We start from the raw sequence: 18,957 nt of genomic DNA, 5'->3' as shown, positions 1-18,957 counted from the left end.
CAGTTCTTTCGCAGGGGTAGAATACCAGATATCCTGAGTATCAGATATTTACATTACAATTCATAACAGAGGCAAAATTACAGTTGTGAAGTAGCAACAAAAGTAATTTTATGGTTGGGGAATCACCACAACATGAGGAACTGTATTAAAGGGTCTCAGCACTAGGAAGGTTGAGAACCATTGCCCTAGGGGGATGCAGATGTATGCTAGTTTGTGCCTTTGCCTGAGATGCATACAGAGCACATGATAACATTTTTAAAGCATATATGGTTTAAACTGAAGCAGACTTGGATCCATTTGAGGAGCCTATATTAAAATTTACTGTATCTGCTACAGGTTACTGAATTTTGCAAATAAAAATAATATATAAAATAAGAATTTGTATGTGAACATCTAAAGCAAAGTAATTTAAAAACAGTTTATGAGAAATGAATATTGATTAGATTAATATTATTTGTATTAAATATATACTAAATACATACTATATATGATATATACTAAATTGTTTTATATAATATCCTATATTATATAAATTCTATAAAAAGTAATATATGTTAAAATAACAACATGTGATTTTTAATTGTGTTTCCTTAGTGGTGGGGTTGCTGTCACTTGTTAATTAATTAATTTGGGGATTTGTTTGTTTGTTTTTGAAATACTGTCTCACTCTACAGTTCTGGCTGTCCTGAGACTCACTGTGTAGCCCAGACAGACCTGAACCCACAGAAACTCATCTGCTTCCCAAATGCTGGGACTCAAGGCACATGCCACTCTGCCCAGGACTCTATTTTTCCCCACGTTGATGGAGATGAGATGCAGAGCCTTGCACACGAGGCAGTGTCCCACCTGAACTACATTCCCTGGGCTCTCTTCAGTTCCCGATGATCATGGTTTTACGTGGGACTTTGCACAAATGGTAAAAACTTAAACTATTCTTCGAGCCATACCATGTTAAACTTGTATTTTAAAAGATAATAGTTTTTTATTCTCTTTCATGGTGAACAATTTGAAATTTGGGGATTAATGCAGTTTTTTTCTCAAAGGATAATTTATTTTTCAGGACTAATGTAGACATGATTCCAACCTACAGCAAATATTCCAAAATATCCATGAAATGCTAACCAGAGAATACAAAGGCATAGTTACACCACACCCAGTTTGGATGCCATTGAGCCAGTACATGGGCAAGAAACAAGTTTCTGATACATGTTTGTTTTTTTTTGTTTTGTTTTGTTTTTGTTTTTTCTCGAGACAGGGTTTCTCTGTGTAGCTTTGGAGCCTGCCTTGGAACTCTGTAACTTACAGAGATCTGCCTGCCCCTGCCTTCCGAGTGCTGGGATCAAAGGCATGGGCCACCGCTGCCAGCGAAGATCTATCACCACCCAAGAAGATCTTGAGTCTGCTCTGTAGAGTAGCACTTGCCAAGGCCCCGTGTCATATCTTACACCTCACCACCGGCCCCCCAGCCCCCAGCAAGGCCCCTGTGAGTAGTCACACCTCGGATACTCTCTCTGACAGGTAAATCGGCGGCACATTCTTGGAAATTGGGTGTATTCAACATGGAGCGCTTCATGGCATCCCTTGGGTAAGCAGGGAAGTTCCCTTCACGCTTTCTACCTGCAAGACAGCAGTAGGAGTCAGGTGAACCCTCTATCTTCATTCTGCAAAGATGTCATCTTTTTGATGGGCAATATGGCCACAATGGTAAGTGATGCCAGGGCTGTAATCACCCAATGGTTTAATGGGATCGGTACCTCTTTAATGGGGAAATCTTCATTTTAAAAACCATTTTTTTTTCATTCACACTCCACCAGAGCACAGAGAAGAAAACTACTCACCACACTTGCAACACTCAAAAGCAGCCCCTGTGAACCATTCAGTTCACCTCTTTCACAGTAAAAAATGTCACCCCAAATGATTATGTACTGATTTAAAATCTTGTATCATCTGTTTTCACTCACCATTGTATCCATTTCTCCCATGTAACTAAAAACCCTCTCCAAAATGGCCAACACAGCATCATCCGTACTCTTTTCCTCAAGGAGAACTTGGATGAGGAAAACAATTGTATCCACAGATGTGGAAAGTAAAAGCTACTGGATGTTCATCAGTCTGCCCAGGGATGAACATACCTGATTTTAGTGAATAACCTTGGATGGGTTCTTTCTCAAAGTAACAGGCCTCCTTTCTTATGGTGAGGCCAGAACGAAGTCTCATGTAGTAGACATGGCAAATTTCTTTGGTCTTCTGTTGGGATCCTAACAACAGAAAAAAGTGTAGATTTACACAGGTCATATCCTGTAAATGTACACAGCGTCTCCAACAGAGACTGGAGTATCACTACTATTTGCATATAGTAAGGCATAGGATATGTTTATACAAAAGGAAATGAAGTCTTATATTAGTTACTTTTCTCATTATTGTGACCAAATGTTTGGCAAGAAGCAACTTAAAGGGGAAAAGTATTAGTCTTGCTCATGTTTCGGGTCCTTTTTGGAGGGAAAGGCGTGGCAGTGGGAGGCTGCCTGCTCACATCTCAGCAGACTGTGAGTGGTGGTGTTTAGCTGTCTTTATCTGTATCCTTTTTAATTGGTTCTGGATCCAGGCCATGGGATATTGCAGCTGCCCATTTTCAGGGTGGGTCGAAATTAATCCTTTCTGGAAAATGCTGTCATAGGCATACCCAAAGATATGCTTCAGTAATTTCAATCAAATTGACATTTGAAATTAACCATCACAGACCTTGGGATTTAACAGACAATAGGCTGGGTTGTATTTTGTTGCCAAATAAGTTGTAAAAACACTTAGGTCTTTAGAAATTTTTTTATTGTTGTTTTCAGAATGCCATCTGAGGGATCATGGCTCTGCATTCATTATGCATCAGCTGTTGCCTAGCTGAAGGGAATGTGAACATCCATAGGAGATTTGAGCTGTTTTTCTGCTTAACCCTGAATAAACTTTTAATAAACCTTTCTGGAGGGTGTCTGAAAACTATAAAGGGTATTGATACTAAAATAACTGCCATTAACCAAGTATCAGCCCTAGGCCAAACACTCTGCTAACTAATTTTATATGCCTTTTAACTTAACCACTCACAACAATCTTGCAAAGTATTATCATCTTAGTTTTGCAATGATATGAGGATGTTAGGAATCACAACACTGCCCAAGGTCACATGGCCCATGAGTTGTGCTAAGGGGTGTGTTAAATGTCCCTACAAACTCTTGTGCTTGAACACTTGGTCCTAACCTGGTGACACCCTTTGGGAGGTTGTGGAATCCTTGGGGTATAGGACCTTGCTGATATACATAGACCACAGGGGCCAGCCTCAGAAGACTATAGCCTGGTCCTCCAGTTCCCTCTTCCTGCTTGGTGCCATAGGAGAAGCTGCTGCAAGCTATGGCTGCTGTAGATCAAACTGATCCAGCCTCCATCCATGTCATGATGGACTGTGCATTCTAAGCCATGAAGCAAACTGAATTGTCTACCTTTAAGTCACTTTTGTAAGGTTTTGGCCATAGAGATGCAAAAGTAATTAATATAGCATGTTTGATATCAAAGCTATTCATTTGGCTCTACCTCCACTGACGAAAATGACCACAGGCCAGATGTGGTCATGCCTCTAGTCCCAGCACTCAAGAGGTTAAAGGAGGAGGGGGGTCATGAATTCCCAGATAAGTCTGAGCTACATAGAGCCTTATTTGGCCAGGGTGGGAGGTGGGGGTGAAATCTGCTCCTCAACCTAAGAGACTAGCCAAATGTAAATTCAATCAACCAAACTGAAAAAAAAATCAGTAATCCTGATTTTACTTAGCCAAAGAGAAATGTAAGTCTCATGTAGAACATTTCATTTGTGTCTTGGATTTCATAAATGCCTTTCAGGGTCACGTAACATGTGACTTCTAAGATCTCAGTATTCAAAGTGAGCTCTGGCACCAATGTCAGAAATTCTGGCATCTCTACTCCATAATGCAGTATCTATAAAGGGCCTCATTTTCTCAGTACTAAAACAGTGCGTTTTTTTTTTTTTGTTTTTTTTTTGTTTTTTTGTTTTTGTTTTTTTTTTTTTTTTTTTTGGTTTTTCGAGACAGGGTTTCTCTGTGTAGCTTTGCGCCTTTCCTGGAGCTCACTTGGTAGCCCAGGCTGGCCTCGAACTCACAGAGATCCGCCTGGCTCTGCCTCCCGAGTGCTGGGATTAAAGGCGTGCGCCACCACCGCCCGGCTGACAGTGCGTTTTTTAATATGGGGACATTTGGGCATACCAAGTCACTTCCACTCAATCACTGCTTCTGCACAGAGAATTCTGACATAAATACGAATGAAAGGATCAATTAAACTGTGATTTCCTGGACATTCAGAAACCATTGTCAGATTGGTTTTTTAAATCCTACCAAGAAGTGCGTGGGTGGGTGGTCCAGAGCCTCCGGGAGGGCAGAGGGGACATTGCTTTCTCTTTAGGTCATTCACGTTCTAGCTTCCTTCCAGCCCACCAGAGCTCTGTTACTCTCCTTGGTAGTCTCTTTCATTGTATTCCAAACTTTTGAGTTTGTAATTAGATAATTATATTTGGCCCATTCTTCTTTATTTGGGGGCCTGGGCATCTTCATTTTTGATTCTATCTTTTATCAATAATCAGTAAATCAATACACCAAAGGTCTTGACAAATATGTGGACTGAAAGTGGGTCAGTTTAGAGATTTGTCAGTTAATTAAGGGGAAAGGTTTTGGGGATTTGATGGCAGGAGCTGTGAGAAGTGTGAAGGGATTAATGCAAAAGACCATATTTTACTAAGTTACACTCTAGATTATCTAAGCCAGCCTATCCCGTGCTGTACCCAGTGACAACAGTGACAATATAAACTCTTCAAAAACAAGGTTTCTGTGTCCTCGGAGCCACCTCTGTGTTTCCCTTTCAGTTCTTATATTCTTAGGCACTTTTGGTAAGGTAGCATGTCTGAACATTGAAATAATAAGTATTTGATAATAGATTTCAAACAGTGTGTAAAACAGGAAAGCCGACGCTCTTACTTCTTGGCTTGCAAGGTTTTACCAAGGCTTTTCCAGCTGCGCTGCTCAGCTTTGCCGAGGACATTTTGGAGGTTGAGTATCTCATTGTAGGTCCCATTTTTCAGGTTTCTGTGGGATTAAAATATAATATAATATATAATATAATTAAAATAATTATATATTATATAATATATATAATATATAATAATTATATAATGTATAATATAATTAAAATATAATATAATAATTAAGCTATATGTACCTGAAATCACCAGATACAACCTCCTCAGCTAACTCAACATGAACTTGATAGCCATACAGAAAAAGTAAATAACTGAATTTGAGCATAGTATTCTGACTGTGCACTATGTGCTAGAATCTAGCCATAGAATAAGAAGAAAAAAAAAGCACAGAAAAATCTCAAGCTGAGTAGACTTATTGTTTGTGGCAATGTTTGTATTGAAACCTTAGGACAGTTTAGTTGTAGTACATAGTTATTAAAAAAAAAAAAAAAGTAACCATACAGATGTTGCATGGTTTTCACTGTAGGGGAAAGAAATAGAAATATGTAACTCAGAAGCCAAGACAAAACCCGTGTAATGTTAAATTTGAGTCAGTATTAAATGAATGCCCAGCAGTGTGTGCATGCATCATATTTTCCAACATTTTCTCCACTTAAAGGAACCATGACTCCAGATATTGGGCCAGGTTGTCTCAAACCCTATGGGAGCCTCCTTGGAGTTTCTGCCTGTCAGATTTGGCACCAGCTGAATATTTGAAAGAGTAATGAAAGCCGGGCGGTGGTGGCGCACGCCTTTAATCCCAGCACTTGGGAGTCAGAGCCAGGTGAGTTCGAGGCCAGCCTGGGCTACCAAGTGAGTTCCGTAGCAAAGCTACACAGAGAAACCCTGTCTTGAAAAACAAACAAACAAACAAACAAACAAAAAAGAAAGAAAAGAAAAAAAAGAGTAATGATGGTGATCAGAATAAGCATAGTTTCTCAATAATAAAGAAAGAGTAAGATTACTGATTTTCTCTGCTCACTCACAAGTTAGAAGATCAGGGTAACAAAGGAGAAACTATATTCCAAGGAGACAGAGTGGAAAATCACTGGGACTCAAGTGGCGGAGGGTTTATCTAATATGCATGGACAAAGAATAAGATAACGCCGAGAAGTAGGAAGCCCTCCAAAACTCCAGCCCTGGCTCCCAGCATGGGTGGAGGAGGGGTAGAGGGGCTGGGAGGGGTCAGGAGAAAGGGCAGCAGCAATCACGTGGCCAGTCGGGGTTTGGGTGGCCATCATGAGAACAGAGGCGCGGTGGTGGCCACGGGAGAAACCCGTAATTGACAGATCTCACAAGCGTTAATTCCAGGGCAGGAGTTTGGTCTGAGGTGAGTCCCCTCTTGCTGCTGCCTTAGCACTAAGGAGCCATCTCCTCACTCCCCGTATCCTAGAGCGTTGTGATCAGGAGCTACCTTCAAAGGGGTCTATTGTTTGAGACTGAGCAACTCTGGAGATCAGAAAATACAGGCAGGTGACCAGTGGGAACACTCTGCCATCGTGTCTGTCCAGGAGAAAACCCTGTAAGGAGACGGGATGACGGGTCCACTGAGAACTTTCGGTAACCCGGAGCCTGGGCTGTGGAAGGCACGGCGATCAGAAGTCCTGCCCCCTTGTGGCGAGGACTATGACCTGTAGCTTGAGGTTGTCGGTGGAGACTGAGGCCTCCAAGCCTCCAGTGGCAGGTTTCTGATAAACCAAGTCAGGCTGATTGCCCGCCCATTCAGACAGCAGTCCGCGCTCGGTTTGCTCTTCACGCTCAAGAAAACTGGGTGAACTTTGCCAGCTCGTGGGTTTCAGACTGAGGCTCTCCGGAATGAATGGGAACCTGCCCAGCCTATAGGATGTAGAGATCAGCGTGGGGTGCAAAGGCCCCATAAACGCAAAGGAAGAAAGCCTCTAGACTTTTATTAGAGTCTAGAGTGGACACAGCCGGGATGCAGATGAGATGCCCTCCACTCGCCTCACCTAACGCCAGCCTGCTTAGCGGGGGCAAATTCAAACCCACTGCCCTCCCCACACAGCCCTGGAAAAGCGCTGTCCCCCTTTTTATTGTCCTTTCATTTAAAACTATTGTTTATTATTTTAAATTTTAATTTTTACTCCTCTTCTAATTTTATCTGCTTCTTTTGTATTTGAGTTTTAAATCTCTTGTTATCTTTCTCACATCGTTTCAATCTTAACACGTTGTCTTTTCTCTTTTTAAAAAAGTTTTAAAAATTAAAAATATGATTACATTATTATTCAGGCAAATAGAACCATCTGATTCTGGACAGAGGCATCAAAAACATATATTGGAAAAACTGTAGCCTTAAACATTTTTACTGGGAAAACTGGATATCCACATGTAGAAGGAAAGCAGAAATCTATATCTTGTCTTACGCACGCGCGCACACACACACACACACACACACACACACAATGAAAGTCAAAATGTTATCTATTCTCTTTCTCCATTAGCATCCTATCTCCTTTCTCTGTTCAGACGGATTAAAAATTAGCTACTCTATAAAAGTTACCGCCCTGAAGTAAATGTAAAGCCATTTACCTGCATTAGGTAATAACCGTGGGGAGGGGTCCATGTGAGTCAGAACTTGGAATTTTGTTTTAAACATTCTGCTCTTTTTATACTCAAAGCCAATGCCCAGCTTCTTTGAAATAGTAATAATAAATTTCTGAAGATGTCAGCATAAGGCAGAGTTCTCTGAAGAAGTTGTATCTGTGTGAAGTATTCCAGACTTTTCTCCTTGGGTGAGCCAAATATTGTGATTATGGAGGGATGTAAGATCAAGAGCCAGGATTTTCTTGGACCGTCTCGGGCTCCACTTACTTTTAATAATGGAATCTGAGTTGATGCCCTCAGACTGTGATGTTCGTGTTACCACAAAGCTAAGGAGCGGTAAGATAACATACAAAACCTACAAAGAAAGATTTCCTTGTTTTTCTATGTCTATCTGCTGACTATGTTGCTTATGACTAATGCAGTTGCTGCATATATTGATTTATGACTTTCTTGGTCCCTTGCCTGCAAACCTTCATGTAACTGCTTTTGCTCAGGAATGCATCATTTAGGGTAACCTGAATCCATGCTACTGAATTATAATCAGTCACCATTGCTAGCTTAGAATAAACAATTTCCTTTAAAGCAGAGCTGTAACTTTTACAGAATAGTTAATTTTTAACCCTTATGCATGGGATAAAGGGTTAGGTAAACATAAGGTTAGCTTTTCAGTTGGACAGAACATAGTTTAAATAGTAGCATGTACCGGCAGGAATTGAGTCGGTGTGAACAGAATGCACGTTGCCCTTCTGAGCTGCTTCAAAAACAGTGATGGGTTTTGTCTGCTCTTTCCCCCAAGAGTATGTGTGTCCTAGAAACAACGTTTTTCTAGTCATAAAAATTGCCTCGTAAATAAATTTGTTTGTTGCGGTCTGTAGCCTATTTTCTTGGAGAGTTCGAATTCATGTTAGCACAGTAAAGACGCCATAGCCCCTCCCTGAAGCGTTGTGTTTGGCTTTGCTTTTCTCTACTTTCAGTGATTATCATAACCCTCTCTTTCCTTCATCACTCCCGTGGACTAGCTTGAGCAAACGCATGTGGAAGCACTCTGCCCTGAAGGACCACTCGCTTGCATGGTTGAACAAGATAAGAAGTCATCAAACTGGAAAGTCAGCGTCATTATTAGAATTACAAAATCCGAGGTTTGTAATCCAGAGCTATTCTCACATCCCATTCTGAAAAACAAACCACTCTATTCAATAACAAGCCGTTTATCTTTTATATATCGGAATTATTTGAGAGCCTATAAACAGTACTGTTTTCTCCCCTCCACAGCAGAGAGCAAATACTCTCTGATGTAGACTGATGAGGCACTCACCTCAGTCGTGGCAGGGAATAGCTGCTCCTGGATAACGTGCGTGCGTTCCTGCAGTCAGCACTTGCTGATAGGCAGTACAGTCACACTCCAGTTCTATTTATATGGAAGCTCAGATTAAGCAACGTAGGTGACAGTAACTGAGGAATGAAGCTATGCAAATAGAGCTAATCTGAATGGATTAGAATGTGTGGGTGTGTAGCTTTTTCCTACAGACAAATCCCAATACAGCAGTACGTTCAGAGTTCTTCTTAAGTACTAATTTAAAAAAAAACAAAAACATAATTTTTAAAACAGATGCCCAGTGGTGCCTTTTCTGGAATATATACAAGGGAACAGGTTGTCTCTTCTGTAGAAAGTTGGGTTTTCTTTTTCTAGGAAATTTTTTTTTCTGATTGTAAAAATGATATGTGTGTCCCTAGGAAAAAAATTTTACAAAAAGTATCAATGCTATCAATTTTTTTCCTCAATGTGGAAATGTTACACATGCATCTACTTTCAATTAGAAAATAGAATCATACTGCAAATATTTTGTGAACCACCTTTTTGCTCTCTGAAATTAACACTGTACCCTGGGTGTTTCCTGCTTTCAATCACATACATCGATCTCTCACCAATCCCTTCTTGATTCACAATACATTGGCTGTTTTCCGGCTTTTCTGCCTGCCTAACATTAGTGTTCCAGCTGAAGGGGGAGGAGGGCATTGCATGATTCTTAAAAAACTTTGAGGTTCATTGGTAACATACATTTCATAAAAGTAGAATTTGCTGGCTCAAGGGGTCTGGCATTTGTTTACTTACATTTTTATTTGCAGTTATTCCCATTGCAAAACATTCAGTGTGTTTTGTGAGCATAATTTTCTTAATATGTAAAATCCGAAAGGAAAAGAGAGGAAAGACCAGTTTAATGGCCAATAAAAATGATCGGGACAAAAAATAGTGAAAAAAAAAAAAAGCCAGGGTCATGTAGTAGGACAATACAAAATGCATGAAGCTGAATGCAGGCTATCCACACACTTCACAGAAGCCTTGGGTGTCAGTATGAGGAACTCCATAGCTCCGAGTCTTAAAACAAACCCAAAAAGGGCAAACTGTAATCCGTTATAAAGTGCAAATGTGTAGTGTGGCCTCCTTGGCTTTTAGAAAGTTACATTTAACAAATATTGCATTCTCACATTTTAGGCTAAGGACTGTCAGCATGAGCCCATGGGACACAATGTGAAATTTTCTTTTCCCTTTGTTGTATTATCTACATCTGGTCAACCAGCAAATCCTTTCCTGAAACGCCTATGTTCTCTTAGGTGTCTGCTGATGCCCTTTGCTGATCAAAGACGTTGACATATTGTCAGAATGTTAATCTGAGTGCTGACCTTTCTTTTCTTAGTGAGAATCTTACTTTGAAAACTTGACTTGGATAGATTGCCTATTGTTATAGGCAATATTGTTAAAATGCAAGGTTTTTAAGAAAATTTTCATTAAACGTGCATACTTAACTTGGTAAATCTGGATAACACTGAAAAGTTGAAATTCAACTTTGACACTCAAGAAAGTAATTAAATGCTTTGGAAATCGTTGCAAGGAAAGCCTAACTTCCCCGGGGTCCTGAGGTCATAGCAGTGATAGGCTTGGGTCTGTTTACAGAGGGCTGCCTCATGACAGTAACTATAATAAATCAAGTACTTGGTTGCGAGGCTAGGTGCCAGGGCTGCAGTAGTGAACTAAATCAGAGTTTTGCCCTCTGAAGTTTAGTCCCCATTGGGGAGGTAGCTACTGAGTAATATTCACACAGATACGTTCCAGAACACTGACGTCAGGAAGCAAAAGCAGAGGAAGTTCGGTCACAACACGGCGTCTAAGGTCCATCCGAAAGGTGCAAAGAGCGTGTGGAAGGGAGGGGCAGAAGTGCCTTCCAGGCAAAGAGCACTCCAGGACTAGGCACTCGATTCAAGACAGGCACGATAGGCTTGAAGGACAGGGGGAGCCTGGCCGAAACACAGTGGCTACCATGTTTGATGGACTTAGAGATGGGAGAGGGAAGGAGGCAGGTTTGGTAGAGCTCAAGGCACCAAAGGAAGTAGCTTGGCCTCAATTTAAAATATAGAAGAAGCCAAAGAAAAATTTTAAGTAATATGGATGTCATTTTCTTTTTCTTTTCTTTTCATTTCTTTTCCTTCCTCCCTCCCTCCCTCCCTTCCTTCTTTCCTTTCTTCCTTCCTCCTTTCGTCCCTCCCTCCCTCCCTCCCTTCCTTCCTTTCTTCCTTTCTCCCTTCCTCCTCTTCTAGACAAAGATTCATGTATCCAAGACTGGTATCAAAGTTACTGTGTAGGGGGACTTTATAAAATTACATTTATTAATGTATTCATATGCCATGGCATAGTCAGAGGACAACTTGTGGGAGCCACTGTTCTCCCTTCACTATGTGGACCTCAAGTATCGAACTCAGGTGACCAGGCTTAGCAGCAAGCACCCTTCCCCATTGTACCATCTTAGTGACCCAGCCTTGGACTTCCAATCCTCCTGACTCTATCTCTCAGGTGCCGGAAGTGCAGTCTGCCACCATGTCCAGTTACAGGATGCTGGGGTTTAAACCCAGGACTCTGTGCATGCTAAGCAAGCACTCTACCAACTGAGCTTTGCGTCCTGGCCTTTCCTTTAAAACAAACAAACAAAAAACAATGGTGCCACACTAGAAATATCTGAAGGGTAAGAGTTAAAAATTACTTAGTTTTTTTTTTTTTATTAATGTGTATGTGCCTGTGTGAATTTATTCTCTCTCTCTCTCTCTCTCTCTCTCTCTCTCTCTCTCTCTCTCTCTCTCTCTCTCTCTCTCTTTCTCTCTCTCTCTGTACCTGTGTCTGTGTCCACAGAAGCTAGAAGAGGGTGTCAGATCCCCTGGAACCAGATTTATAGGTGGTTGTGAGCTGCTGCCAGATATGGGTGCTGGGAGCCACCCCCAGGTGCTCTTCGAGAACAGTATGCACTCTTAACTGCTGAGCCATCTCTAGCCCATGGGTCAGATTCTTGAGTGAGGAGAGTGATGGTAACAGCAGCCAGTGTTAGGCCAGCATATGAGAGCTGGAGGCTTTTCCACTAGTTATTTAGATATGATTATCTCTCTTTTATAGGTGAGGCGTCTGGCAAAGGCTACATTGATAATGTAGATCAGAAACCAGATCTGATATCAAGGTCTCTTCTGGAGGATATGGAGAGCATTGACAGAAATGGGGTGATGCTGAAGTCCAGGGCCTCACGTTCCAGTTTACCACTTTGCCATGCTTTGTGCTCTGTCATGGGGAGACCATGCATGAGTCTGTGGTGGGATCTCAAAGGCCTGTTGCTACTCCATAGGAAAAGACAGTGTCCCCCAAACGGCCGCCCTAGTCTTGTCTGTGTTGCTGTGATAAAATAGTCCCACAATAAGCGACTTGGGGAAATGATGGTTTTTACTCACAATCCCAGGTTATATAATCCATCGTTGTGGGGCAGTCAAGGCAAGAACTTCCAACAGCTATTCATATCACATCCACAGCCAAGAGAAGAAAAATGAGTGCTTATATGTTTGCTTGCTTGTACTCAGCTCAGTTTCTCCATTCCTGTACTGTTCAGGATCCCTTGCTAGGGAATTGTCCCACCCACAGTGGACAATTTCACATCCATTAACCCAACTACGACAATCCCCCACAGACATCCATCCAGGCTGGTCCACTGCACACAATCTCTTATTTAGGCTCTTTTCTAGAATGGTTCTAGGTTGTGTCAAATTGAAACCATTGCATGGTCCTAGCTGTTAGAAAGGAAAAGAAACTGAGATCACAGCTGTTTCCTAACTAAGTATGACACCATCTCAGGACAGTAATGATGCAGGGTGGCCTCTCACACGAACCCTCTGCTCTCCTGGGTATAGTGATTTCACTTCTTTCTAGTGGAAGTCAGAATACAGGATGTATAGGAAGGGGAGGCTGAAGTGAAAGCAGCCTCCTCATTGAGCTGGATTGCTTTCTCCTTCCTTCCTCCCACTGCTCTGAAATTTCCCTCTCCAAAGGAAAGGAAATGTTCCGTGGAGAAACCTGACAAATCAGTGAGTCAAGACAGGTCACTCAGAGAAGACAGGGATGGTGTTACTACTGGGAAGATTTCTTTAAAGCCTTTAAAGTGAGAGGCACTCAGTATTTTTTAAAATTATCTTTATTTGTGTACACACACACACACACACACACACACACACACACACACACACACCATCTGTGTGCCGGTACCCAAGGAAGCCAGAAGAGGGCATCAGTTCTCCTAGACCTGGAGTTACAGGCAGTTGTGAGCAGCCTTACATAGATCCTGGAAACTGAACTTGGGTCTTCTAGAAGAGCAACAAGTGCTTGTAACCACAAAGCCGTCTCTCCAGCCCCATCTCTCTGCTGTGTTTTTCTGCTTCTTCTCTGGATATAGTGTTCTCCACTGATTTTCATACCTGCCAGGACGTGCTCCATCAGTCTGTATCACTTTCTTCCATACCCTCTACTTCTCAAAGGACAGAATTGTCTTCTTTGGTGCCTACCTGCTCTCACACCTGCACACCTTTACCCACCTGTTCTTGCCAGTGACACCTGACGACATTTCAATTTGACCCTTGAAACATAATTCAAGTGTTTATCTCCCTAACAGCCCACAACTAAGACAACTTTATTGCTTTATCTCTTACTTGCTTATCACTTCCAGATCTGTTTCTCTGCCCCTTTCCTTGGACTGCTAACTCATTGGGAGCCAGGGCTGTGCTGGCGTCATCATCATTTTCCAGTGAACTATCCATTGCAAGTACTTAGTACAAATTCTGTAGTTTGGATCAGTGCGTGCAAAATCAGCATGAACTACTTAAGGCAGGTATCACCCCTGAAGATATATAGGACACCACTCAAACTCCAAAGGTCTACAGAGCAGGGCAGATGGAACTCTGGGTAGAGATGTACAAACTGGCATTTCCGCTATTTTTGACCTATGGAGTAATGATTTACATATCTTAGCCTAATGGAACTCAGACTGTTCTTGGGTAGCAATTCTTCCTAAAGTATTTAAAGTAGCTGACCTGCTGACTGGCTTGCCCATGCTCTGCGATCTTAGATAGACCATTCAAAGTATTCAGTTCAGAATGTTCCTTTATTTCTCACCTTCCTCTCAAACCCCACTGTAGTGGGCAGCCATTCCAGCTTTGATCTGGAAGTTCCAACCCCCACTGAGGCTTCAGTAACTGTCACGGCTACAAGGCGGGGCCAAGAGAGGACCCTGAAGACCCAAGATCCGGATGCACCACCTTGCTTGGTTCCTGGACCCTGGACACTGGAGGTAGACAGAGCAGAGTTCTCCAGAGAACACCATCTTCCCCAGACCCTGCAACCTACCTATCCCTTCATTTGTAAGTTACGCCACTAAATAAACCTCCCTTTTAACTACGTGAAGTGGCCTTAATAATTTCACCAATACCCCACCTGATACTTTATGTATTTTGGATGTTCCCTATCTGGTGGGTGCGTTAATTCTGTAGTGATTTTGAATCTCTCTCTCTCCCGCAATGTGCTGCTTCCCCTTCTTGGGTCTTTCAGTGTCTCTATTAGATTTCCCATCTTCAAAGTGAGATGAGTGCATTTCACAACATGTGCATTGCTTCCGGTCTCCCAGAATCCCCTTTCGTACCTGCACCTGCCCCTTGCTCATCCTAAGGATGCTGTCCTGGTCCTCTTCCATCCACTATGAGCTCCTGCACACAGGATGAGGCAGGCAAGTCTGAAGTGGTGTTTGCTTCATTTTGTTTTTATGTCTTCAGAAAGCTGGCGGTGCCAGAAGAAAGCTGTGTGTAATGGCACGAAAAGTATGTGCGACAAATAGACCTTTGGCTTTAGTTTAACTCTCAAGGGTAGAGCCAGTTTTTCTTCTACATTTAGAATAGGTTTTAAATGAAACAACAAATAAATACATAAATGACTTATAAAAATTCAAAATAAATATGAAATATCCAATGAATATAGCTTTGTTTGTTTGTTTCATTCATTTTCTCTTTTTCAATACCCAACCAGGAACACATTTTAAAATCTACACAATATAAATATAATTAACACTTGAATAAGGACCGTGTGACAAGTGTGTTTTACATGGTTAAATATATAATATATATAATTAACACTTGAACAAATATTGTGTGACAAGTACTTTGCTAAGTGTTTTACATAGTTAACTTGGTCATCAGAGCAGTCTCAACAGAGTGGTACTATACTCTGTCTTATACAGATGAAGAAAATGAAGCACAGATATGTAAGTAATTGACCCAAGGTACAAAGGCTAAAAGCCCAAGCAAACACTTTAAGGAAATGGGTGGAGTGACTCAATCCTGCTGCATTCCAGATCTCCCTCACCACCCTCACATCCCAGCAAACTTCCTCTTCCATTCTGAGCTTATGCTTTTCTAGGCAGCAAAGGGTTTTGCTGCTAAGAAAACAAAAACTAGAAGCTGGAGATGTGACATTAGATCAATGTCATCTGTATTATTTGACCCCATGAGTGAAGGTCACACTCAAGATTCAGAGGATCATGGGATCTGGTCTCCATAGAGAACAGATTTAACAGTATAGTAAAGAGAAATCTATATGCTATAGTTAGAAGAGGGAACTCTCAAAACATTTCAAGACAGAGACTCCTTTTCTGAAAAAAGTAACATTTCGTAAAACTCTAGTAGATAAACAAAGAAGCAAAATCATTGATTTATTGATAAAAGCATGGTTTCTAAGTTTGAATTTGTGTTTGGTCAATATAAATGCAATTAGACACAAAATTGTTTCCAGCACAATGGTGAATAGTTACCATGGAAACCTTCCTGACAAGAATGCTGAAACTAAAAGATTAAAAAGAATAGGCCTGGAGAGATGGCTCGGTGGTTAAGAGCACATACTGCCTTTGGAGAGGATCTGGGTCAGTTCCCAGTTCCCACACATTGGCACACAACCTTCAGTAACTCTAGTTCCTGGGGACCCAACACTCCTCTGGTCTCCAGGGGCACCAGGCGTGTATGTAGTACATATACATACATGCAAACAAAACATTCATACACATAAAAACAAACAAGTCTTTAAAAGAAAGAAAATCAAGCCGGGAAGTGGTGGTGCACACCTTTAATCCCAGCACTCAGGAGGCAGAGGCAGGTGGATCTCTGAGTTCGAGGCCAGCCTGGTCTACAAAGCGAGTTCTAGGAAAGGCTCAAAGCTACACAGAGAAACCCTGTCTGGAAAACAAACAAACAAACAAACAACAAAAACCCACAAAAACATAAAAAAGAAAGAAAATCAAAGGCTGCATGTGGTGGTGCACAATAGTAATCCCAGAACTCTGGGAGATGGAGCCAGAGGACCTAGAATTTGAGGCTGGTCTGGGCTGTGGTGTCCAGATCAATGGCAAGCAGGCAAGCTCAGTTCTTTTCTAAAACTGTCCTTCATGTCCCAGAGAAAAGCTAGAAAGTTACACAAAGGGCCAAGGTTGGGAGCAAAGGCCCAGGACATGCCTAAGCCGGCACTTCTCACGGGAAGTTGGTGCCTAGAACAAGGCCTCTCAAGAGGCTGCACTCGGAGCAGAGGAAGGATTGAAATAGATAAAGGCAGAACACTAAGAGAACAGCTAGGAAGCCTGTCTCAACCACATCCCTTTGAGAATTTGTCTTCTCCTTACAAGTCAGGCCCCACACGAGTGTATATTCGGTCTTCATACTGACCCTGCGCTTCCTAACTACTGACCTAGAAAATTAAATGTAAAGCAGTTTTAATAAAACAGTGTCCTAAAACAAATGGGAACAGCAAACACAGAGTTTAAAGACATTAGCCAGACTAAAAAGCAGCTATTCCATGGGTGTTTCAGAGCAAATGAATAGTTTACAGTCCACATCCACAAAATGAGTAAGAGTTCTTATGAGGGTGAGAACCCGCGGAGAAAAGGAGCTGAGAGCAAAGACTTCATTCGTTGGAACAATCTGGAAAGTAATGTAAAAATAACTGGTTTTAATCTGTTGCTCAAGTATTCTCAAAGAAATAGAAAATAGGAATTTGGAACCTTGAATAAAAACATAGCACTAAAACTAACACCACGTCAGCGAAGCAGCAGATTCGACACAGGTGAAGCAAGTCCATTACCCAGGAAAGATGTAAAAGTGTTGGTTCAGATATGTCCAGAGACACAAACAGATGGGAAATGTGAAAAAGAGGGTAGGAAATTTGGAAGGTAGATGAGACAGTTGACTGTGCGTCCAAAGACGCAATATTGAAGATAGAATAGATGAGAACTTTTCAGAGCTTCTTAAAGATAACAATTCACAGATCCAAAGATTCCAAAGGCTCTTGAGCAGGAGAGGAGGGGGAGAAGGACTCCATATATTGATTTGTTGTTGTTGTTTTATCTTTTTTCAAGACATAGAGTTTGTCTGCATAGCCCTGGCTGGCCTGGAACTGGCTCTGTAGCCCAGGCTGGCCTCGAACTCACAGAGATTTATGTGCCTCTGCCTCCTGAGTGCTGGGATTAAAGGTGTGTGCCACTGCTGTCTGGCTCATAGCTTGATTTATTACTTGTGAAACTGATGAACATTTAAAAAGGAGATTATAATGTTAGTTCTGGAAGACAAAGAAAATATTCGTATGAACAAAAACAGAGTTTACCGTAAGCTTCTAGGTGGATGATTTATGTCTTACATTAGCCCCAGAACGTTAAGGTTAACACCAGATGTTTGCAGAAGTGCTCTGCCATCTACTAAACACCACTGAGACTGCAGGCATGGCCCCAAACACCTTGTTTTTCTGGTGAGGCATGTGACAGTGAGCTGGAGTCTGCTGGACCCGGGACCAGAACCCGGTCGTTCCACTCAACTCAAAGGGCAATTGTTGTGAATGTTTTGCTCCCATCCTCCTGTTATTGCTTTATCATGTTAAACAACAGCAAAGAAAAAAACAAAATGTGAGGAAAATTACAGTTCAATCTATCAGGGAGGGTTTTTGTTTTGTTTTTGGTGCTATTCCTGTTTCGTGTATGGGATTTAATCACTGACCGCATTGCTAGTCTCCAGGAAGACTGCTCTGCCCTTCACCCTGTTCATGGTGGAAGAGAATGTAGCCTGGACTTGTTTCCTCCTTGTGTGCAAGAAGGTATGTAGATGGAAGAGGAAGATTATAGACACGTGTTTAGAGCTCAGGCACAGAAAGTTTGGCACAACGTTGCGTGGAAGGCAGCCGAGGATAGACAGGAAGGACAGACAGAAATCTCAGTGTACACAAAGGCTTTGTTGAGAAATTAATAGACAGGGCAAGGGCATGGCTTTCGAATCAGTCAACTCACTGAGGTGGGGGAAATCCAATTTGTTTCACTTCAGCTCACCAGTTCTAACTGGTGTGGCTTGATGTCTAAAATGTCTATACCTTAGGCCCACAAAGGAAGACAGTTTACAAGAATACGGAACAGTGACTTCGAAATGTTCACACTGCTTATTCACAAAGAGAAAGGATCATACGCACTCATGACAATTTACTTCTAGTTCTCAGCTAATTTACCACAGAGATATCCCACCAGGTTTGAAAACATTTGTGGTTGGTAGCAATACAGTCCAAAGAGATTGCTTAACTGAGGATGAAAAGTTGCTCACTAATGTAAGCCTGGAAATAGTACCGAAATTCCAAAGCCTTAGATGGTTTCTGCAGCATGCATGATTCCAGATCCTAGCTAGAATAACTTTTATGGCAGGGCCCTGACTTCCGTCAGCTTGTTTGCTGTTTAATTTTTAAGGGAAGCATGAGATTTTCCAGACTCTAACACGTTGGATTTGGGAGCCCAGCCTCAAGTAAAGTTCACTGTCTCTTTAAATTGGTTCTCCCGTAAAGGAGCAGGCTTGTTGGAGTCTGTGGCATTTCTCAGTTACACAAAACACTAAAAAGAAGTTTGTTTTTCTCTGGACACTACAGGACTATGCTCAGAGCCAGTAAAAGTATCCTTAACTGCATTTGG

The 18,957-nt window shown here is 41.7% G+C and overlaps 1 protein-coding gene and 1 long non-coding RNA gene across 4 annotated transcripts in view; one reads left to right on the top strand and one right to left on the bottom strand.

The window, feature by feature from the left end:
• The window catches only part of Il33 (interleukin 33), a 37,324-nt gene that overhangs the window by 6,390 nt on the left and 11,977 nt on the right, over positions 1-18,957 (bottom strand). Inside the window, exons 1-4 of one of the 3 annotated variants that reach the window (XM_076562099.1) lie at positions 14,626-14,650; positions 5,028-5,135; positions 2,133-2,258; positions 1,498-1,617 (exon numbers count right to left, since the gene is read on the bottom strand). In XM_076562099.1, coding sequence (XP_076418214.1) covers positions 1,498-1,617; positions 2,133-2,258; positions 5,028-5,124 — 343 coding nt within the window. In that variant the 5' untranslated portion in view covers positions 5,125-5,135; positions 14,626-14,650. Of the gene's footprint in view, positions 1-1,497; positions 1,618-2,132; positions 2,259-5,027; positions 5,136-8,945; positions 9,097-14,625; positions 14,651-18,957 lie in introns of those variants that run through there. The other 2 variants (XM_006975818.4, XM_006975817.4) reach the window with 2 other exon arrangements.
• On the top strand, positions 6,268-14,385 carry LOC121823377 (uncharacterized). The gene is made up of 3 exons (XR_006064797.2): positions 6,268-6,398; positions 8,650-8,769; positions 14,126-14,385. It is a non-coding gene; the product is annotated as an uncharacterized LOC121823377 (long non-coding RNA).

Source organism: Peromyscus maniculatus, chromosome 1 (genome assembly GCF_049852395.1).
Source record: "Peromyscus maniculatus bairdii isolate BWxNUB_F1_BW_parent chromosome 1, HU_Pman_BW_mat_3.1, whole genome shotgun sequence".
NCBI classification, from domain to species: domain Eukaryota; kingdom Metazoa; phylum Chordata; class Mammalia; order Rodentia; family Cricetidae; genus Peromyscus; species Peromyscus maniculatus.
The sequence above is the reverse complement of the archived record's forward strand: the minus strand, read 5'-3'. Positions and strand labels throughout refer to the sequence as shown.